Source organism: Theropithecus gelada, chromosome X (genome assembly GCF_003255815.1).
Source record: "Theropithecus gelada isolate Dixy chromosome X, Tgel_1.0, whole genome shotgun sequence".
NCBI classification, from domain to species: Eukaryota; Metazoa; Chordata; class Mammalia; order Primates; family Cercopithecidae; genus Theropithecus; species Theropithecus gelada.
In genome coordinates, this window is record NC_037689.1 from 684,772 (window position 1) to 708,068 (window position 23,297).

Consider the following 23,297-nt stretch of genomic DNA (forward strand, 5'->3'; position numbering starts at 1 on the left):
GGACAACTCTCCTCTTCTATCTTTTGCAGCAGGGTGGGACTCCTCTCATGGTGTCCTGCCCTCCACACCCCAAAGTGTGAGTTCTCATGAAGTCCAACCGAATGCCCATTCCCTGCAACCGGAGCACCCAACAGACCAAAGAGCACGAGGGGTAACTTCAACTCGCCCGGGGGCCCTTGTTCTTGCTCCCAGGTTCCCCAGGGCGCCTTTGGTCATGTACTTCACTCACCTCTTCTCTTTTTCACCTTCACTTCTCCCTTCTCTTCCCCCTCCCTCTTTCCTGGCTGCATCCTTCTTTCTTAAGGCTTTACCCCATAAAGACAAAGAAACTGGCTGAGGAGACAAAAGAAAGAAAGTAGCAGAAGATGGTAAGGAAACAGGTGAGTGACATCTGACTTAGCTGATTAAGAGAGCTTGATCTTTTTGGAGGGTGTGGCGGGTGCTTGCTCTGTCACCCAGGCTGGAGTGCAGTGGTACGATCATAGCTCCCTGTAGCCTCGAACTGCTGAGCTCAAGGGATCCTCCAGCCTCAGCCTCCAGAGTAGCTGGGACTACATGTTAATTTTTTTTTTTTTTTTTTATGTTTTGCTTTTTTAGAGACAGAGTCTCACTTGTGTTGCCAAGAGAGCTTGAGCATCAACTGGCAGTGAGGACAGCCGGAAAGCAACCGACTTACCCCTCTCACCAGACCTTCCAACTGTCTGCCACACTGGCATTGCCGTGTATCCCTACATCTTGTTGGTAATGGTGGGGGCTGTAAATTGCATGATTGCTCTAGAAAGTGTAGTTAAAAATCACTTAGACACCCAGATCCCCTCTCAGCTCCTCGTAGCATGAAAAATCACTCTCCCCCAACTCTGGGAGTTGGAGGACAAATGTACTGTCTGCACAGCATGAACCAGCAGATTTATGGGCTTTGGAACTTCAGACTCACTTGAAGGCATACATCCCAACCCAGCGTAGGGATTTCAGTTGCTGTCTACAGCAATCTGCAGTGCCTCACCTCCGCTGGAGTTTGGCGTCCAGATTGCTGGCATCTTGCCCCTTCTCAGAGATGCAGGAGAGTCTTCCTGTGTAATCTAAACTTCCCCAGAGAGGAGACTTAGTAATATTGGCAGGCAAAGACCTCTGGAGTTTGCTTCGTTAGTAAGCTCAAAACATTTTCTCATTTCAACGTTAGTTTTTCTTAGAGCCATGGGTTACGAAGGAGGATGTTTCTTAATTTACAAACACATACGGGGGTTTGTAATGATCTTTTGTTATTGATTTCTAGATCCCATTGTGGCATTGTGGTCAGAGAATATACAAATCGCTGAAGAATCCGTTGTTTATGGACATTCCTGGGATTGTATTCATTTAAATATCTTTATGTACACTGTAGTGGAATATAATACAAAAATGGAGTTGCATGAAAAATGAAGGTACCGCTCAGTAAATGGTTCCACAGGGACATCTGATCCCCTACAATCTGGGTTAAGAAATGGTGTACTGTATTGCTGGCAGCTCAAAAGCACTCTCATGCCAGTCACTCTTGTCTTCCACCTCGGCTAATCTAACCACTCTTGTGACTTTTAACACTTGAAGATAATCCCGCCTGTTTGTGAACGCATTACACGTATGTAGAATCAGTACAGTACATATTTTACAGTACATATTTTATAATCTGGGTTTCTCTTGGTTTTTCAGTAAGGTTTTTCTCCTTACTATTGACTTCTGTCGTGCTGTGTAGCTGAATTTCGTTTCTTTGCCTTCCTGCGCAGTATTTTGAATTGTATGACAATGCCACAATTTATTCGTGCCTTTTATTTCTAATGGACTCTTCAGTAGTTTCCAGCGCTGGAGTGTTAGTGTTATTATTGTGGTGCACGTTCACGAGGATGTCCTTTGGTTGACATGCTTATGCATTTAAGGCTGTGCTTGCAGGACTGCTTTGATTACTTTTTCTTCCTTCATGGCACTGTAAGTGGTGACAGTGGATGTAGCGGTTTGTATTTATTTATTTATTTATTTATTTATTTTTCCCTGATCTCAGAGGGAAAGCTGTCAACATGTCACCAGTAAGTATCGTTGTTTTCGGAGGCTTTTAAAAAATATTCCAACTGAATCAAGAGCGTTTCCTTTTGTTTGCAGTTGGCTAAGAGGTTTTATCATAAGTGCGTGGTCATTTTAAAAAATCAAACCCATGAAATACCCTTCCTGCATCTGTAGGGAATATCCTATTTTTTCTCTTTCACACATTACTTCTGAGAGATAGATTTTTCAAGCGCTGAACCGCTTCATTTCTAGAATACTCGACTTGTTTGTGATACGTTTTCATTTTTGGAGATTTAACTGATTTGTTTTGCTAATGCTTTATCCAAGATTTCTTCTTCTGTGCTTATGTGAAAGATAGGCCTGTGCATTTCATTTCTTACCATGCCCTTTAAGGTTTTTGCCTCATAAAATGGGATGGGAAGCATTTCCCCTTTTTTATGTTACCTGGCAAGAAGGTAAGATTGACATTCTTTCCTTCACAAATGTTTTGTAGAATTAATCGGTGGCGGCATCAGAGTCTGTAGGTTCTTGTGGCTGCTGCTGTTGTTTCCTTCAGATTCCGCCCGTTTAGAATTTGTAGGACAATTCAGATGTTTAGTCTGTTTTCTGTCATTTTGTTATCCAAAGTATCACATTTGTGGGCATAAAGCTGTTCATGATTTTGAATAATGATCTCTTTAATATCTTCGTTGCCCATAGTGATGTTTTCTTAGCCACTCCAGACACTGGTTGCTTCATTATTTCTCTCCTTTTTGTTCAGGCCCACACAAGGCATGTCTTAATCACATCATCTTTACAAAAAACCACCTCTGTCTGTGTTGTTTTATCTTTAACTGATTTGTACTTTTATTGTTATTTCATTTCTTCTGCTTTCTTCAGGTTTAATCTGTTGCTCAGCATGGTTGGGAAAGATGCAAATGTTGTGTCTTTCTTTTTCATGCAATCTAGACAATTAAAATATATCCCATAAGTTTTCATCAGGTTCAAAATACTTTGTGATTTCATTGGTGATGTTTTCCTTGAGCTACGGGTTATTTAGAGAATAGGAAATAAAAAGGATGCCTTTTCTAAAGATAAAATGAAGTGAAATAAAAAGGATGCCTTTTTATTTCATTTTCTTGCCTAATTGCCCTCCGAACTTCCGGGACTATGTTGAGAAGAAGTAGCAAAAGCGGGCATCTCTGCCTTGCTCCTGATCTTGGAGGAAAAGCTTTCACTCTTTCGGCATCTAGTACAGTGTTCACAGTGAGTATTTTATATAGGACTTTTGTAACGCTGAGGTTGTTTCCTTCTGTTCCAAGGAGTTTGAGTGTTTTTGTCACGAAGGGAGCTGACTTTTGTCAGATGCTGTTAGTGCATCAATTGAGCCAATCATGTGGTTTTGTCCTTCATTTTGTTGATACCGTACACTAAATTAGTTGATTTTCATTGATCGAAACTTCCTTGCATTCCACGAATAAATCCCACGTGGTCATGGGCCTTTCATGTGCTGTTGAACTCGGTGTGCTAGGCTTTTGTTGAATATGTATGCATAAACATTCTTTTGAGAAGTGTGTGTGGGTGTGTGTGTGTGTGTGTGTGTGTGTGTGTGTCCGTATGTTTCTGGTCCTAATTCTTCTTTAAATGTTTAGTAGAATTCTCCACTGAAGCCATCTTGTCCTGGGGTTTTCTATGTTGGGAGGTTGATGAATACTGGTTAAGTCTCCTTACGAGTTGTCGAGATCTGCTGAGGTTTTTTACTTCTTCAGGAGTCAGTCTTGGCAGCGTGTATGTTTCTCAGAATTTATCTATTTCTTCTAGAGTATCAAATGTGTTGGGGTATAGTTGTTCCTGGTCTTCTCTTTATAATCTTTTTTGTTTCTGTAGTATCAATTGTAATGCCCCTCCGTCGTTCTGAGTTTAGTTATTTGACCCTTCTGTTTTTCTCTTAATCTGCTTAACCTATGTTGACCTTTTCAGAGACACCAGCTCTTAGTTTCACTGTTTTTTTTTTCCCCCTATTATTTGTCTATTCTCCATTTCCTTTATTTGTACTCTAATCTTTATTACTTCCTTCCTTCTGCTAACTTTGGGTTTACGTTGTTCTTCCTTTTCTAGTTCTGGAAACATAAAGACAGGCTGTTGATTTGAGGTCTGTCTTCTTTTTCACTGTAAGCATTTACCACAATAAACTTCCCTCTTAACACTATGCTTTCCCTGCATCTCCTTAGTTGTGGTATGTGGTGTTTTCATTTTCATGTGTCTCAAGATGCTTTCTAATTTACTTGTGGTCTGTTCTTTGACCCATTGGTTATTGAAGAGAGTGTTGTAATTTCCACCTATTTGTGACATTTTCAATTCTCCTTCTGGTATTGCTTTCTAGTTTCATTCCATTGTGGTCAGAAAAGATAATCGGTATGATTTCGAACCTCTGAAGTTTGTGAAGATCCTAAATGTCAACACAAAAGCTAAAGCATAAGACCTCTGGAAGAGAATTCAGGATAAAGCCTTGAAAAACTTGCTGTAGGCGAAGGACTCTTCTAGCTATGACACAGAAAGCAATAGCCACGCAAAAACACGTTAAGTGAATTTCATCAAATTTAGAAATCTGGCTTTTCATCATTAGAGAAATGAAAAAGCAAACCATTCATTGTGGCAATGTTTGCAATATATACTACCCGACAATGGAAAAGTTTGCACGCAAAAAAGCACTCTTATAATTCAGTATTAAGACGACAAATCATAATCAATGTGCCAACCATGTGAATGGTTCTTCACATGCCACACCAAACGATATGCAACTGGTCAAGAGAAGAGGCTGGGCCAAGGTCACTAGTGGAGGCAGCTGCAAAGCTGGGTCAGAGATCTCAAGCCAAGTCACCTCCCTTCTCTGAGTCTTTTTCCTCAAATGCACAGTAGTAGCTCAGAGGATCTTTGAGGGTGTCATGAGGTAGTGGGCAAAACGCCCTTGGCCCAGGGCCTGATGATGACGAAAGCAAAGAGGAGCAGCAGGGTGGATGCCCAGGAAGGAAAACACCCAACCTGATGTCTCAGGAGGCTGGGAGGGCGGTGGCAGGCCTCAGAAACCTAGGGTGGAACCTGTCGTTCAGGGAAGCCGTGAGGGGTGGCGATCATGCGCAATGAAGGGAGATGGGGAGCGGTATGTGCACATGGGCGGCAGGGTGGGTGTCAGGAGAGAGTGCCCAGCAGGTGGGTTTATCACCCCCAGGACACCGCGAGCCCCTAGATGGCAGGCAGCGGCCGACAGCAGGGCCCAGTGCACGCACCCCGACCTCAGAGGGTCCCAGGTTCAAGTCTGTGCTCTGCCACTTCCTGGCTGTGTGACTTGGGGAGAGCGTCTTCCCTCTCGGAGCCTCAGTTGGCTGAGACCATGAAATGGCCTTACTGCCCCCACCTCTCGGGCTTGCCCGAGAAATGGAAACATAGGTCCAGACAAGAAATTGTACATGAATATTCAGAACAACTTTATGCATGATATCAATAACTGGAAACAAGCGAATGCACCAATGCTCGTCTATTGCCAGGCCTGGGGCAGGAGTGATCAGAAGAAGCAGGCCCGGCTGGGAGAAGGTTGTGAGTGCTGTCCACTGCCACAGCAGGGCCTCAGAAAACACTTGCTGACATGGACTGTGGGCCTTTGCGGTGTGGGGTCTACAGAAGGTTGCTTTTTTGCGTGCAAACTTTTCCATTGTCGGGTAGTATATATTGCAAACATTGCCACAATGAATGGTTTGCTTTTTCATTTCTCTAATGATGGGGTCTACAGAAAGTCTGACCCTCCTGCAGGACGCGCAGTCCAGTCCACCCCCATTTCCCACCAAGGTGCTCCTGCCTCCCTGCTGTCCTCCTCTCTTCCCAGGTGCCCTCAGCGCTGCCCCTACAGGGTAGGGGGAGTGGGTCCCTGGTGAGGCCCCACCGCTGCAAGGTGACGTGAAAGGGGGAGTGTCCAGCAAGCCTGGAGGCCTGAGGAGGCCGTGACCTGGCCAGCACCCTGCCTCTGAGGGCTGCTTCTTGTTCCTTTCCGGTGGAGCTTTCGTATCTCAAGTGCCTTCCACACACAGTGCTCAAACTCACTCCTGTGGCTTATGGTGACGACCCCCACCCTGATCCAAGGACAGGCATGTGCCCGCTATGTGCACAAGGGTGTCTGGGGAGGTCCTGGCCAAATAGCATTAAATTTATGATGCCAGGGGTGGTGTCCCAGGCATCCCTAATCTCTTCCACAGCCCAGACCACAGACCAGGAGACATAAAGGGAAGGGGACTCCATTGTGTGTGTGTGTGTGTGTGTGTGTGTGTGTGTGTGTTCCAGTAAAACTTTGGGACTGGATTTCTGTCAGAGTCCCAGAATGTCAGTGTTGCCAAGCATGGACCCAAGCACCAGAGAAGCAGAAATCACAGCAACAGCCAATATGGAGACCCACCCAAAGCCTTTCTGACGGACAGCTTCTGGGGTGTGCAACCAATGCAGGCCAACGCTCACCAGGGCTCCCTATGTGGCTCCATGCTCTGCTGTTGCTGTTTTGAAATCCTTCATAGTTTTTGACAAGGAGACTCATGTTTTCATTTTCCACTGGGCCTCCCAAATTAGGCAGCCCGGTCTGGGTCAGGATCTGGCCATGGTGGAGATGGCAGCCCCTCCTGGGGAAACAGAAGCTGGGGCAGGGTGGGGAGTGGGAGGCAGGGAGCCTTCCGCTGCTATGTTTTCCCTCCTTATCTAGGGCTCTGTCCTCCCAAGCCCTGGACATTACCGGGGAACTCCAGAAAGCCCTGGACACTGTCCCTGCCTGCCACTGAGCCCTTCCCAGGAGACCAAACTGTCTCTGCCCTCACTGTCTTGTACCTGAAGCATGTGCAGCCCTACCTCAGACCCCTCCAGATGTCACCCAGGCCTTGAACACACCGGGACCTAGGTAGGCCTGGTGGTGTCCTCACTGGGAGAGCCCTGCTGCTGGGGGAGAAGGGCTGTGAAGCCCCAAAGAGGCCGGCGTTCCATCACCGGCAAGGGGCTGTGTACTTGTGCACCGTGCGTTGTTTTTATTACATCCCGCTCCCTCAGCAATCACGGCCCCTCCTTCTACCCACTGGAGGGCTGCGAACATCACTGCGGGGCCCACCTCATTGTCTGTCAGACTCGGTACCGAGGACGGGGTCCTGAACTGTGTGGATGATGAGCCAAGGGTTCCAGAACATCGTCTCCAAGGAGGGGGTGTGGGAGGTGGATCCTGGTGAGAGCCTTGGACCCTGTCCCTCGGCGGGAGGGGCAGTGGCACCAAGCTGCAGTCTTCCACCCAACCCCTGCTCTGGCCCCCCCCCCCTCTTGCCATGTCCCTGGGGCTGCTGAGCAAGGAAGGCTTCTAGAAAATCACATAACCGTGAGCACTGGGGCCTCTCCAAACTCCTGGTCGCACACTCAAGTGTAACCAACCTCTGCACCTCCCAGCATCCCACCTGTCCCTGTGGGTCTTTTTGGCAGAGGTGGGGCCCACCTATCCCAGAGAGCCTGAAGAAGTTTCCTTGCTACAAGCTCAAGCATGGCCAGTTATAGCAACGGGTGTGCAGGTAAAGGAAGAAACGTCCAAATTAATTTTGCAACTTTAATGTAACACTGATACCCAAAACATGAAAGCGCAAGGAAAAGCACAAAATGAAAGCAGGAAGAGCAAAGAGAGCTTCATCTTGCATGCCACCTCTGACTGACAGGAAGAAGCTGCCTAGGGTGCTGTGTCGAGAAGGAATCTGAGAGGAGGCACTCTGGCTTGGCCAGTAAGATCGCTGCAGTTCGTCAACGGTGCCTGTAAAAGCACAAGAAACCAAAGTGACAACATCCATGGACACATGCGAACCAGGGAGGGATATACGTAACAAAATAAGTGTCCGTCCATGCTGTTGCCGTTGCCCCCAACGCCCCCATCCCGGCCCTCCCTCTGACATCTCACCCCCCTCCGCAGCCCTCCTGCAGAGTCTCATTTCTCTGCTGAAACTCTTACTGGATCCAGGAGAAGAAGCTGGCGCCAGCTCTGGCGGCATTTCTGGTCCGGAGGGTGGAGCTGGTGCTAGGGCCATCTAGGACGCTGGTGCTGGCCCCTCCATTGGTGCCACTGCTGACACCAGCTCTCCACGTGGCCCTCCTGTTGGCACGGTTGCTATTCAGAATGTACTGATGGTATCTGGCCCAGAAAGCAAAGGGGATCCTGGCCCAGGCGTCGCCAAAATCTCCGTCCTCATCCCAGGTCAGGAGCTCGACTTGTATGTCATCCCAGCTCCACCGTCCAATCAGAGCTTCATCCCCGATATTCATCTGGGCCCTCATCTGGGCCCTGGCATGTTCCTCGGCCATATCCACATCCATTGTCTTGAAAGCATCATCCACAGCCTCCAAGAAATGAGCCTTCCATTCCCGGGGGTCTCGGTTCTGATTCTGTGGAGGAAAAGGGCAAGCATAGACACAGAGCTACCCCACAGTGGCTGAGCACCCACGGCCCGCCTCACCCCATCCCGTGTGCTTTGCGCAATGACGGCAAAATCAGGACCACAGGGATCAGGGGCTCCTACTATCCTGTGCCAGACCTGGGATTTTACCCCATCTGTGACCTTGCGTAGGGTGCTCAGGTGCCTCTGTGAGTGTTCGGTACCCTCACTGGAATATGGGGTAATGGGAAGGAGGCCTCGACCAAGAAACAAGCAAGGTATGGAGAGCACCACCCCCGGTGCCGGGCACCCGACAGAGGCTCTCCCTTACCTGGGCGATGAATCTCAGGACCCTCATCTTGCTGGTCTCATGGCGGGCTCGCAGGCCCCAGAGGAATTCATACTCAGGTGGGTTGCTGTTAGGGATCTTCTTGTATTCCAGGTACCTTGGCATGAGAGGAAAGTGAACTTTGCTTCTAGCCAAGCAGACCTGTTGCTGAACGGATGGGTTCCAGGGGGCCCCTCCTCAACCCAATGCTGCAGCTCAGCTCCTGGAAGAGGACTGCCCTGCCCCTCCAGCCCTTCACTTATTCCCAAACCCACTCCCAGGACTTCTGCCTGCAAAAGTGAGGCCTTCAAAGCCTTTTGCCATTGGTCCTCCCCGGAAGCCATGCGGAGGTGCAGGGGGGCCACATGTAGGGCATTTGTCTGTAGGGAGGCCACAAGTTTGTGCCCCTCATCACAATGGCCCCAGCTTCCTGTTGGGTGTGTTGTAAACAGAGGAGCCATTCTTCAGGCCGCCTGCTCTGAGCACACCCCACCTTGAGGGTCTTGGCCACACCCCGGCGGAGCCCTGGAGAGGCCCACCAGAGGAAACGACTGGAAAGGAAGAAACAGTCAGCCAGGAGAAGCGTGCTCCAGGCATCCTCCTCAAGTCCTGACCCTTTGTTGGTGTGCATGCGCGCCTGTGCGTTGGCAAGTCCTCCAGGGACGGGGAGAGGGTGGGCCCTGGCCTGAAAATCAGGAGAGTCGGGCTGAGGCCCTTACCAGCTGGGAGCCACGCTCAGAGGCGTCCCCTATCTGAGCTCCAGGTTCCTTAGGTGTAAACCAGGGGGAACTCTCGTGTCAGTCTACGGGGCAGGTGCTCAAGGAGATGGTGGCCGTTATCACACCCCACACCGTGTTCTCAGGTGACGTGCGCTCCCTTTTCCCAAGACCCCCCTGACCTTCGGCTCCCCATACGCTCGCATACCCCCACTGCCACTCACTCCCAGGCCAGAGGCACCCATCCCTCCAGTTGAAGATGTGGGATAGGGAACTGCTTTCTCAGCCAGACCAGCACACAAGGGATGCTCGAGTGAGAGTCACAGTTAGCTCAGGTGATACTTACTTCTGCTTCACAAAGTCATCTGTGATGAGCTTCCTGAGATCGCCAAGGAATGGGTGCCTCACCCTGAGGGCAAGGAAAGGAATCCATGAGCAGAGGCGGTGGCAAGGGCCCTCCCTAGCATGACTGTGACTTCCCAGCCCACGGGGAGTCGCCGTGGAGGCCTGGGCATGGAGCAGAGGCCAGAGGACTGTTGGTCAGGGATGCCCCGGGTAGGGATTTGATGGAGCTCCTGACTCGGACTGTCTCTCTTAGATGTCATCTGGGGCCACAGAGCAGAGAGGGGGCCGAGCAGCGTCCGGCACTGCTTCCCCGTCCGCCCCGGTGAGACCCTTTGCTCTCTACCGAGCCCAGGGCGCCCCACACCCTTGCGCCAGACCACCAGGCTATTGCAATCCCAGGACCTCTTTGGCCAGAGGATAGCACCGAGGGGAGGAGCTGGAGAGGCCAATCATACCCTGGGCGCAGTCCCATCTTGCGTAGTGCCTCCCAGAGGACAGCTGCGAGGGGAGAGGAGGTACGAGAGTTTGGCACCCAGAAGATGAGACTATGGGCAGCCCCCCAGTTGCAGGTCCAGCCACTCACCCTCGCTGGCACGGTTGCCATTCATGAAGATGACGCCCAGAATCACCAAGAGGAGACTCAGCCTGGGAGTGTCCTTGGTTCTAAAGGTGTAGAAAGAGAAATCCTGTGTAGCAGCTATTTGCCTGAGAGACACCACCAGGCTCTCCCAACTAGCCTCTCTCAGGTTTCCCAGCTTGAGGGGAACTCTTCCCAGGACAGGCACAGTTCACTAGCTGCTGGCAGACCATTCGCACCTCCGCCTGAGACTTAATCACCTCCTCTATAACATGGGTACTAACACTTCCCTGACAGGGTTCTGCAGAGGACAGGGCGAGGCAGGGAGCCGAAGCTCTGCAAATGGCAAACGTGTGTCCAGAGATGGCTCCAGACCTTTCCTGCTCCTTCCACATCAGGACCTACACTGAAGAGGAAGCTCTCCCCTAGGCCAGCTCTGCCGGGCCCAGGCCAGGCAGGCAGCAGGAAGAGGCAAGCCACTTTCCTCCGAAGCTTTGCGGGTAAAGCCCGGCAGCAGCTTGGGGAGACCTGACGGCAGCAAGGCCTCACCCCAGGCTATCATTCCTTTCATCCAGCAGTCACCAGGCAGCCCTCACTGTGTGTGGGAGCCGTGCACCGCACTCAAGCCCCGTCTTCCTGCTTCACTGAAGGGGTGTGGGCAGGGAAGGGACACCACCGAGGAAGGCCACAACCCGCTTTCCCTTTCTTACTTTCCAAGGAGGCGAGCTGAGGAGTCCCGTGTGCAGACAAGAATATACAGGTGTTCTTCCTTGTCGATCTCCTTCAGGTGGATCCCAAACTTCTACATGGGCGAGAAAACAGAGTGTGAGATCCAAACCCCATGCTGGGCAACCTGCCGGCAGACAGTGATTCCCTGTTAGAACTGCTCCTCAGCAAGGAATCTAAACTCGTGAGCGAGGGCGGAAGAAGACAGCACACGGAGGACCTTCGCTGTGGGAGCTGACGCTGGCAGAGGCGATGAGACCCACCTCGCAAGATGGCGAGACACTCAGAGAGCATGAGAGAGAGAAGCCAAGGGCAGAAAGCACGAGTCAAACCGCCAGTGCAGTGGAAGCTCAGAGTCGGAGAGGTTAGAGATGGCTCCAGAGACTGGGCCTTGAGGGGCTGCAGGGTCGCCCCACCCTATGTCCGCTCTTCCTCCACAGAGCTACTCCCATCCCGCACCCACCTTTTCCAGGGTGTACGTTGCTCGTTCAATGATCTCAGGGAAATGTTCATCATATTCTCTGATGACATCCTTCAGCATGTCTGCAGGAGGGGGAAGAGGTGGAGAAAGCACCTGGGCTGAGCAGGGGTCATAGAGCTGTAGCCCCTTGGTCAACCCTGCCGAGGGTGGCGCAGCCAGGACCCCGTCCTGTGGCGACGGGGGGGACCAGCCGCAGCACCCAAGCAAGCAAAGGGATGCCCACAGACTAGGGGATGGCGAAGGGGGCACAGGCTGCCTACCTGCACGCTTGATGGGGATCTTCTTGTAGTCCTTAATCATCAGGTATTTTACCAACTTATTTGCCTGGAGAAGGAGGAACACGCGGGGAGGTCAAGGCATGGGTGAGGGCAGAGACATGGCCCACAAGGGAGGAGAGGAGGGAGATGGGGGAGGGTGGGCTTCTTACCCTCTCTTGCAGAAGCGTCACGTTGCGGGGCGGCAGGCACAGTACGTGCCTTGAGGGTATCTGGGACCTCGGGGCCACCGGGCGCCGAGGGGCCAACTGAGCCCGCACCGTCAATGAGGGCTGTGATGCTCTCCAGGTGGGTGGGACCGCAGGAGGCTCTCTCTCCTCCTCGCTGCTCTCATACTCATCATCCAGGTGCTTGGACTGTATCATTGGAGAGAGGAGAGACCCAGGGCTACCAGGCTCCCCGTGCCAAAGCGCCCCGCACGCACCTCACCCGTAGGAGGCTCTTGGAAATGAGAGCAGTACCAGCAGCGGCTGGCATGTGCTGCATGCTTACTAAGTGCCAGGCACTGAGCCAGCCTCTTCTCCCACCAGTCCTGAGGGTAGGGACTACGTGGAGTGAAAACATGCTCAGCAAACTTGTGTTGGAGAAACATGGACTAGCTGAGAGGAGAGGAGGGGAGGAGAGGGGAGGAGAGGGGAGGTCAGGAGAGAAGGAGAGGAAAGAGGAGAGGAGAGGAAGAAGGGGGAGAGGAGAGGGAGGAGAGGAGCAGGAAAGGGAGGAGAAGGAAAGGACAGGAGCAAGGGGGTGTGGAGGTGGCAGGGGGCAGGGGGATCTCACCTTCTTGGTCCTCTTGCCTCCCATCCTGGCCCAGGGCTCAGCACTGTGCTGAGCAGTGGCAGCAGCTGCGCCCTCCGGCTCAGGGATGCTCGTGGCCATCTTGGCCTTGGCAGCAGCTGCTGCCACAACGTTCTGAGGCTCCACCCACCGAGTCTTGGCCAGCGCCTTCCCTGACTTGGTGGTCTTGGGCCGGGTGGCTGCCACCTCTCTGCCAGGTCCAGTCTGGGGCACACCGGAGGCAGCACTGGAGCCCTCCGTGGCAGCCTCTTGGGCTGGGGCAGGTCTCTTGGGGCGTGGGAAGGCCATGCCACTGACCCCCGCCGGCTGAGTGAAATCAAAGATATCATTCTGACCCAGGAAGGCTGTGCTAGGCCGGGTGGTGTCCACCTCCCTGGCACACGGAGCCTGAGAGAAAGCACAGGCGCTACTAGGGCCCTCGGTAGCAGCCTCCTGGGCCGGGGAGCCTGTCTGCGACTTTGTGGAGGTTACTGGGGCCCCCGGGGCAGCCATCTCACTGGTGACTAACATCTGGGAGGTCTGCGGAGAAGCAAGGGGTGGCTCAGGGGTGGGCCCCTGAGCCTCGGCGGCGTAGGTCGTGGGCTGGGTATCCTCTCCTGAGACCTGCGGCGTGGCCACCCGGTGGCTAGCGACCACCTGAGTGAAGGCGGTACGGGCAGCGGCGGCAGCGGCCCGAGCCGCACGGTTGGAGGCGGCGGCGCGGGCTACGTTGGCAGCACGGGCGGCGGTCTCATTGGCAAGTGTGTCCGGATCCAGTTGCAATGCCTCCACCAGGGTCTGGGCCAGCACAGGGTTTTCCAGTTCCCAGGGCTCATTCTGCAAGGCCAGAGAGAGGGGTTGGGGAAGGCAGGTCACTCGACGACACACTTGTGTTAGCTTGCCTGTGCTGGCCAGCCTCTTCCCAGCAGTCAGCCCTGAACATCCCAAGACCTTCCCAAATCCTCTTCTTCCGAGCAGGGGAGGAAAGGTTTGGGGAAGCTGGGCAGTTCTTTCCCACACAACCCTCCTTGCTCCCCCCTCCTCCCTCCCCCATTCACAGGGGAAAGGCCCAGGCCAGCAGGTGGCCTCACCGATAAGATGCGAAGGCCGGGACCCAAGCTTCCGAAGGCTCTGAGGATATGGATGTCAAAGCTGGTGAGGGTGCCGTAGCCACCAAACGCACCGAATTCTTCATAGTCGTTGCCTTCAACCATCTCTTCCTCCCGGACTTCGTCGCTACCCTCATCCATGTCTTCAACACTGTAGCTTTCCGATTGCACGCTGAAGCTTCCCTCAGCCATGCTGCGGGTCCCAGGGAGATGAGAGCTCAGCCTGAGAGGGAGAGTGAAGCAGCTGCAGGGGGAGGGGGCGGGATCCAATGCGAGGCGGGATCTCCCGGGAGGTGAGGGGCAACAATCATCAGGTTACTAGGCAATATTAGGCAGTAGGGGGCGGGGGGGAGGTGGGGGGAAGACGGTTTGGCTTTCTGATGGGGTAGACCTGGTCAGGGACAGAGCCCAAGGAAAGGGACAGAGGAGGTCGCAGGAGGCGCCGCACTGAAAGCGGAGTTTAGGATGGGCAGACTCGCCATCCCAGCGGCTAGATTTGAAGAGGGGCTGTTCTGGAGGGCTGGGGTCCGAAGAGTCCCGAAGGGGGTGCATTGGGGAAGAGAGAAACAAAGGGTTTGGATTTAAGGGCCAGAGAAGGGGACCGGGATGACGGGGGAGCAGATGGGAGAGCTCAGACAACGGGGACAGCGGCAAGCGGCAAGCTCTGCGAAACAGAATCCCAGGGACCTTTTGGCTAGGTCCGGGCGGGGGGCCTAGGTGGGGCTCAGACTAGAGCACTAGAGGCGGATGGAGTGGGGGCCTCAGACCTAGGTGAGGCTCCAATCGGAGCGCTGGAGATCTCAAACGCGAGGACTGGGCACTCCAGGAAGGGGGCAAGCGGTCAGCTCGGTTCGAGTAATCTAGGAGTGATTGGGGTGGGGGTGGGGCCTCCGCTCCAAGGGAGCTCAGCTCGCAGCACAGGGGTCCGCTAAAGGGGTGAGGATCCTGGGCTCCGGTTTCAGTAGGGCTCAGATCGGGGCGCCTGGGTCTGATGGTGATGGGGGCTCCTAGCTAGACCTTGGGTCTAATGGGGTTCCGGTTCTGAGTGCTTGGGCTTTGTTCAGATCCGGAGGCGGAGGGAGGGCGCAGCGTGTCGGGTTCCACTCGCCCTCTCCCGGTCCTGTCTGGGGCTGGATCCTTACCTTCTCTGGGGCTCCAATGGCGTCCGTCCTCAGCACCAGGAACCCCGCAGCCGCGCCCTCGCCTACTGCTGCCAGCACAGCAGCCCGGACCACCCCGCCCCTTTTCTCCGTGCACCCCGCGCGGCTGGGTAGCCTGCGCATGCGCGGACCCCTCCAGCCCGCCCGCTTTCCCAACAAAAGCCCTTTCCTCCAGGTCTCCAGTGCGCATGCGATTCCGCGGGTGGGTGGGCGGTGGGGTCGAAGGTAGGGTGGGGGCGCTCTTCCCGCCAGACCCGCTTCACCTCTCCTCCTCCTCCTCCTCCTACTGCGGGCGCGCACACTCATACCCTGCAGTGCAGCTCGACCCACCCAATCATCTCTTCTCAATCCCCCCACTTTTGCACAACGCTTCTCTGTCCTGCCCTGCCCTTTCACCCAAACTCCTCCAGCCTGGTCTGGGATACACTATGCCCCGTTTCCCCGGCACGACGCCTTAGGTCACAATTAGCGAGGTCTCACAATTAATAAGCTGGGTCTCTAAACTGCAACAAGTGGAAATCCTCAACCTGCGGGGCTACGAAATGGACATGGCCAGAGGATGGCACTTCGCTTTGTGTGCTTCTCCACTAGCCAACTCTCTGGCCCCCAGACGTCCTGGGAACATCTGCTTCCTCAGCTACCCTTTATGCAGCTTGTATGTCACAGAGGGATCTGTGCTGGGGCTTTTCTTCCTCTCACAGCAGTGCTGGGAGGTGGATGTCAGCACCCCCATTTGACAGATCAGGAAGCTGAGGCACAGACACATTGCATGAACTAGACCACAGACCCAGGAAACAGAAAATGCAAAATTTGGGCCTGGGTCTTCCGGACTCCAAAGCCCACCTCCTGCTCCTGCTGGCCTGGGGACTGAGGCACCTCCGTTTGAGTGACAGACCTCTCCCACCCCAACATCTGTCCCAAAGAAGCAAGGTTTGTGCTGTAGAAGGCCTAAGCTCATGCTCTGCATTCAGGACACAGGGAGACAGAGCCCCACCTCCTCCCCTCCCCGCCCCCCGCCTCTGCGGCTCTACGTGGGTCCATCCAGGTATGAGAATTGCTCCACCGGGTCCACTCTCTGCTTAGATTGTCAGGCCTCTTCCTTATCAGTGATACAATCACGCTGCCGCTGAGACCCTCCTGGTATCCGTCAGGACAATCGAACACCTGTGTGTCTGACTAATTACTCCACAATCTACAAGCCCAGTTCAAACTTCACTTTTGAGGTCCAAGTGCATAGTACATTCACCCTTCTATGTGACATCTCCGCTCGGATGTCTTTTGAGGCAGAAAATGCTGTGGTCTCATCTGCAGTCGAACCTGGACTGTTTGTAAAATGTGTAGTAGATTTTTATATTTGTTTTTATGTCAGCCTCACCAGAACCCCTGTGTATGAATGGAAGGTATTGCTAGGACCGCAGCTTTTACTCTCCGCTGACTGGTATCCATTCTGCCTGTCTCTGTGGCTTTCTCCAGCTGTTGTATATCAATCTCTCCTGTCATCTGCCTGTGTCTCTTTAGCCCTTCCCCTGTAACATGTCCTCTGCGGGAGAGAAACACACCCTACAAACAAAAGCCTTCAGAAAGTGCTACGTGCTAATCACTCCAAAAATCTACAACCCCAGTCTGAACTTCACTTTTGAGGTCCAAGTACATACATTCACCCACCCACGTGGCATCTCCACTTGGATGTCTCAAGAGCTCTTCATGGTTCACCTGTCCAAAACTGGTCACTTGGTATACTCACTCCTCCCATACACTCACACATCCCCCCGCCCCACCCATCTTCACAATCTCAGTAAATGGCACCATTATCCACACAACCACTCACTCCAGAAATTGGGAGTCATCGATCACCACTCCCCCCTTTCTCATACACTGCATCCAGACAGGCTAGCTCTGAAGGGTCTCCAGAGCTGCCTCTCTGTGCAGCTGTCTCCTCTCCATTACTCCCGGCAAATTCTGGTCCTATGGACCTCTTGAGCTCTCAACTCTGTCTCCTTCACTCAGACTGTCCGCCAGGCTCTGTCCTGTTCAGCTCCCCTGTGCTGCAGCCTGCAAACTCTATCTGGGCAACAAGTTGGTGGAATTGGGTGATCAGAGTGCTCACCTGGTCAGGTTCCCTTTCTCTCCGCGATCACTGTCCCATATGCAGGTGGTGCCATAACGTCAAGCCTCATAATTTTTTTGATTTGTACCTATTCAGGCGAGACGGTAAATCCGGTTCCTGTTAATCCATCATGGCTGGAAATACAAGTATTTCACTGAGCCCTGTGCTTTCAAGATGCATCCATGTTGCCACGCATAATCTAAAGTATATCCAAGGGGCTATGCACAGAGAATCCATGGGACGCATTCCTGACATTTTACCTATCTGCTCTCCCAGAGATATAGCCTTTCTCCTAAGTAACTAGAAAATCCGATAAAAACATAAGAAACACTTAGATGTCCAAAGAAATGAATGACAGCACACTTCTCATTAGCAATGTGCAAGTCAGAAGTCATGTGGCACACCATCTTTAAAATCGTGAAATAGAAATAAATGTCAACTCTTAAGTCTGTACTCAATGAATACCTTTTTAAATGAAGTTAAAATAGGTGTTTAGACATACAGAAGTTGAAAGAATTGATCATCAATAGACTTGCACTGTAACATTTTTTAAAACTTTTATGTTTGGGGGTACATGTGAAGGCTTGTTACATAGATAAACATGTGTCACGGGGGTTTGTTGCACACATGACTACATCACCTGGGTATTGAACTCAGTATCCAATAGTTATCTCTTTTCTGCTCCTCTGCGTCATCCCACCCTCCCCCTTAAGTAGACCCCAGTGTCTGTTGTTTCCTTCTTTGTGTTCATAAGTTCTTATCATTTAGCTCCCAATTATAAGTGAGAACATGTGAGATTTGCCTTTCTGTTCCTGCGTTCCTTTGCTGAGCTTATAGCCTCTAACTCCGTGCATGTTCCCAAGAAAGACATGGCCTTGTTCTTTTTTATGGCTGAATAATATTCCATGGTGTATATGCACCACATTTTCCTTATCCAGTCTGTCATTGATAGGCATTTGGGTTGATTCCATGTTTTTGCTATTGTGAACAGTGCTGCAGTGAATAGTCCGGGTGCATGTGTCTTTATGGTAGAATGCTTTATATTCCTCTGGCTATATACCCAGTAATAGGATTGCTGGGTCAAATGGTAGTTCTGCTTTTAGCTCTTTGAGGAATTGCGATACTGCTTTCCACAATGGTTGGACTAATGTACGCTCCCGCCAACAGTGTGTGTGGGTTTCTTTTTCTCGGCAACCTCGCCAGCATCTGCTCTTTTCTGTTTTTAGTAATAGCCATTCTGACTGTTGTGAGATGGTATCTCGTTGTGGTTTTGATTTGCATTTCTCTAGTGATCAGTGATATTGAGCTGTTTTTCATATACTTCTTGGCTACATGTATGTCTTCTTTTGAGAAGGGTCTGTTCATGTCATTTGCCCCCTTATTAACGGGGTTGTTTGTTTTTCTCTTGTACATTTGTTTAGGCTTTTTATAGATGCTGGATATTAGACCTCTGTCAGATGAATAGGGCTGCAAAAATTTTCTCCCACTTTGTAGGTTGTCTGTTTGCTCTGTTGATAGTTTCTTTTGCCGTGCAGAAGCTCTAAGTTTAATTAGATCCCATTTGTCAATTTTTACTTTTGTTGTGATTGCTTTTGGTGCCTTTGTCGTGAGATCTTTGCCCGCTCCTATGTCCAGGGTGGTATTGCCTAGGTTGTCTTCCAGGGTTTTTATGGTTTTGGGTTTTACATTAAAGCCTTTAATCCACCCCATGTGGATTTTTGTATATAGTGTAAGGGAGGGGTCCAGCTTCAATCCTCTGCGTATGGCTAGCCAGCACCATTGATAGAATATGGAGTCCTTTTCCCACCTCTTGTTTTTGTCAGCTTTGTCAGAAAAACAGAAAAGCTTGTTGTAGATGTGCGACATTATTTATGGCCTCTCTATTCTGTTCCATTGGTCTATGTGCCTATTTTTGTACCAGTACCAGTACCATGCTGTTCTGATGACTGTAGCTTTGCAGTACAGTTCTTTTTGCTTATGATTACCTTGGCTATCCGGGCTCCTTTTCTGGTTCCATGTACATTTTAAAATAATTGTTTCTAGCTCTGTGAAGAATGTCCTTGGTAGTTTGATGGGAATAGCATTGAATCTATAAATTGCTTTAGGCAGTGTAGCCACTTTAATGGCATTTGTTCTTCCTTTCCATGAGCATGGGATGTTTTTCCATATGTTCTTGCCTGCTCTGATTTCTTTGAGCAGTGTTGTGTAATTTTCATTGTGGAGATCTTTCACCTCCCTGGTTAGCTGTATTCCTAGGTGTTTTATTTGTGTGTGTGGCAATTGGGAATGGAATTGCCTTTCTGATTTGGCTCTCAGTTTGGTTGTTGGTGGTGTATAGGAATGCTAGTGATCTTTGTACATTGACTTTGTATCCTACAACTTCACTCGAGTTGTTTATCAGCTGAAGGAGCTTTTGGGCCGAGACTATGGGGTTTTCTAGATATAGAATCATGTCATCTGCGAACAGAGGTGGTTTGACTTCCTTTCTTCCTATTTGGATGCACTTTATTTATTTCTCTTGCCTGGTCGCCCTGACCAGGTGTTCCAATACTATGTTGAGTAAGAGTGATGAGACAGGGCAACCTTGTCTTGTGCCGGTTTACAAGGAGAATGCGTCCAGGTTTTGCCCATTCAGTATGACACTGGCCGTGGGATTGTCACAGAGGGATTTTTATTATTTTGACGTATGTTCCTTCAATATCTGGTTTATTGAGAGTTTTTACCATGAAGAGATGTTAACTTTTATCAAAAGTCTTTTCTGCATCTATTGAGATCATCATACGTTTTTCATCTTTAGATCTGTTTATATGATGAATCACATTTATTGATTTTCATATGTTGAACCAAACTTGCATCCCGGGGATGGAGCCTACTTGATCGTGGTGGATTAGCTTTTTGATGTGCTGCTAGGTTCGGATTGCCAGTGTTTTGTTGAGGATTTTCGCATCGATGTTCATCAAGGATATTGGCCTGAAGTTTTCTTTGTGTGTGTGCGTGTGTGCGTGTGTGTGTGTGTCCGCCAGATTTTGGTATCAAAACGATGCTGGCCTTATAGAATGAGCTGGGGAGAAGTCCCTCCTCCACAGTTTTTTTGGAATAGTTTCTGGCACCACCTCTTCTTTGTACATCTGGTAGAATTGGCTGTGAATTCCTCAGGTCCTGTTGTTGTTATCGTTGTTGTTGTTGTTGTTGGTAGGCTATTTATTACTGAATCAATTTTGGAGCTCATTATTGGTGTGCTCCGGGAACCAATTTCTTCCTGGCTCCGTCTTGGGCGTGTGTATGTATCCTGGAATTTATTGATTCCTTATAGGTTTTCTAGTTCGTGTTCATATATAGATGTGTCCATAATAGTCTCTGGGGTTTTTTGGTATTTCTCTGGGGTTAGTGATAATGCCCACTCTGTCATTTCTGAGTGTGTTTATTAGGATCTTCCCTCTTTTTTTTTTTTTTTAATTTATCTAGCTAGTGGTCTATCAGTCTTATTTTTTCCTTCAAATAACCAACACCTGGTTTCATTGATCTTTTGTGTGGTTTTTTGCAACTTAATTTCATTCAGTTAAGTTCTGATTTTGGTTATTTCTTGTTTTCTGCTAGCTTGGTGGTTGACTTGCTCTTGTTTTTCTAGTTCCTCTAGGTATGATGTTAGATGATTAATTTGAGATCTTTCTAACTTTTTGACGTGGGCATTTTGCACTAAAAACTTTCCTCTTAACACTGCTTTAGCTGTTTCCCAGAGATTCTGGTATGTGGTAGCTTTGTTTTCATTAATTTCAAAGAATTTATTGAGTTCTGCCTTGATTTCATTGTTTACCCCAAAGTCACTCAGGAGCAGGTTGTTTAATATCCTTGTTATTGTGTGGTTTTCAATGATCTTCTTAGTATTGATTTCTGTTTTTATTGTATTTTGGTCTGAGAGGGTGGTTGGTAATTTTTTGGTTTTTTTTTTTTTTCTATTTTGCTGAAAATTGATTTATGGCCAATTGTGTGGTCAGTTTTACAGTATGTTTCATGTGCAGATGAGAAGAATGTACATACTGTTGTTTTGGGGCGTAGAGTCCTATAGAATAGTCTGTTCAGTCTATTTGGTCAAGTATCGGGTTCAGATCCCGGATAACTTTGTTAGTTTTCTACCTGATGATCTGTCGAATACTGTCTGTCAGTGGGGTGTTGAAGTTTCCCACTATTATTTTGTGGTTGCCTAAGTCCCTCTGTCAGTCTCTAAGAACTTGTTTTATGAATCTGAGTGATCCTGTTGTTGGGTGCCAGTGCTCCTATTGTTGGGTGCGTATATATTTAGGGTAGCTAAGTCTTCTTGTTGAATTGAATCCTTTACCCTTATGTAATGCCCTCTTTGGGGAAATTACAACTTTCTTCATCTTTTTGGTTTAGGCAAAGATTTTCAAAATGAGACACCCAAAACACAAACTATAAAGGAAAAAATATTAATACATTTGATTCCACCATAAAAGAGAAATCCACAGTCTGTGATAAAATATTTAGAATTCATATATCTATATCCAACGCAGGACACTTCTAGACTCTAAAGAAGTCTTATAACTCAATTATAAGAAAGCAAATACTCAACCATAAATACGGACAAAAGACTCCAACAGACTACCTCACCAAAGAAGATACAGATGGCTAATAACCACACAAAAAGATACCATCATTTATCATTCAGGAAATGCAGATTAAAATCAAATGTAAATACCGTTGTAGATACACGAGCATGATTGAAATTAAAATAACTGATTGTACCCAGTGCTAGCAATGATGTGGAGCTTCTGAGTCATGAAAACACTTCGGAAAATGGTTTGGTAGTCGCTTACCCGGTTAAATATTCACCTCCCATAAACCAGCCATTCCATTCCAAGACATACACAAGAGAAAAGAAAATATATTTTCATATGATTACTTGTTTGTGAATATTCATAGCAAGCTTATTTGTAAGAGCCGAAGCCTGAAGACAACTCAAGTGTCCATCAACAGGGAGATGAATTATGAAATTGTGCTATGTCCATAGAATGGAATACTACAGCGCATTAAAAAGAAATGAATTGTTGACACTTACGACAACATAAATGCATCTGAAAATATGCTGTCTGAAAGAAGTTAACCAAAAAAAGGGTGCAGGAATAAGATTACGTTTATTAAAATTCTGGAATTTCAAAGGAGCCCGAGGATATTTTTGCTTGTAATACAGATGTTCATTATCTTTACTATAATGATTGTTTCACAGGTGTGATACCAAAACTTATTAGATCGTATATGTGAAATATGCTCAGTCTAACATAAGTCAATTATAATTAATAAAGCTGTAAAGAAGCCAGGCATGGTGGCTCACACCTGTTATCCCAGCACTTTGTAGGGGTGAGGCAGGAAGATCACTTGAGGCCAGGAGTTGAAGATCAACCTGACCAACATAGTAAGACCCAGTCACTACGAAAAATTTAAAAATTAGCCAGGTGTGGTGGGACATGCCTGTAGTCCTTGGGAGACTGAGGCAGGAGTATCACTTGAGCCCAGGAGTTCCAGGTTGCAGTAAGTTAAGAGGATGCCACTGCATTGCAACTTGGGTGACAGAGTGAGACCCTGTCTCTAAAAAAAATAGACACAGTATGAGATATCCATATCTATCTATATATCATATTATATAACACGAATAATTATATAGCTAAAGATAATCTTACATAAAGTAAGAACACGTCACACATTACATGTTGTTCATCACATAAGAAAAATGATAAATGATAAACATATTAGAATGGTACATTTAGATGAGCAGTACAGAGTGGGAGTAGAGAATGCAAACAAAAGGATCATATAAATGAATGGCAACAAGAAGGGGGCCTTGCCTAAAAGAATGGCAAGAACAGTGATATGAGCTGGAAATGGTTTTCTCAANGCACTTTGTAGGGGTGAGGCAGGAAGATCACTTGAGGCCAGGAGTTGAAGATCAACCTGACCAACATAGTAAGACCCAGTCACTACGAAAAATTTAAAAATTAGCCAGGTGTGGTGGGACATGCCTGTAGTCCTTGGGAGACTGAGGCAGGAGTATCACTTGAGCCCAGGAGTTCCAGGTTGCAGTAAGTTAAGAGGATGCCACTGCATTGCAACTTGGGTGACAGAGTGAGACCCTGTCTCTAAAAAAAATAGACACAGTATGAGATATCCATATCTATCTATATATCATATTATATAACACGAATAATTATATAGCTAAAGATAATCTTACATAAAGTAAGAACA

General features: G+C 49.2%; 1 protein-coding gene and 1 non-coding gene across 4 annotated transcripts; both read right to left on the reverse strand.

Moving 5' to 3' along the window:
• Window positions 1-7,616: 7,616 nt before the first annotated feature.
• LOC112616352 (melanoma-associated antigen D4) lies at window positions 7,617-15,060 on the reverse strand. 3 transcript variants are annotated; one of them, XM_025373315.1, is made up of 13 exons: window positions 14,918-15,060; window positions 13,758-13,968; window positions 12,670-13,503; window positions 12,045-12,248; window positions 11,878-11,941; window positions 11,600-11,679; window positions 11,121-11,212; window positions 10,417-10,496; window positions 10,289-10,331; window positions 9,835-9,897; window positions 8,776-8,890; window positions 8,024-8,454; window positions 7,617-7,828 (listed from the first exon to the last, which is right to left on the reverse strand). In XM_025373315.1, exons 2-13 carry the CDS (start codon window positions 13,965-13,967, stop codon window positions 7,819-7,821), a joined length of 2,226 nt encoding a protein of 741 aa, XP_025229100.1. In that variant the 5' UTR covers window position 13,968; window positions 14,918-15,060; the 3' UTR covers window positions 7,617-7,818. The 3 variants fall into 3 exon arrangements, with proteins under 3 accessions (XP_025229100.1, XP_025229101.1, XP_025229099.1); XM_025373316.1 differs by having other exon boundaries at window positions 8,012-8,454; XM_025373314.1 differs by having other exon boundaries at window positions 13,758-13,998.
• LOC112616750 lies at window positions 9,136-9,263 on the reverse strand. Its single transcript, XR_003117771.1, has one exon. It is a non-coding gene; the product is annotated as a small nucleolar RNA SNORA11 (small nucleolar RNA).
• Window positions 15,061-23,297: the final 8,237 nt, after the last annotated feature.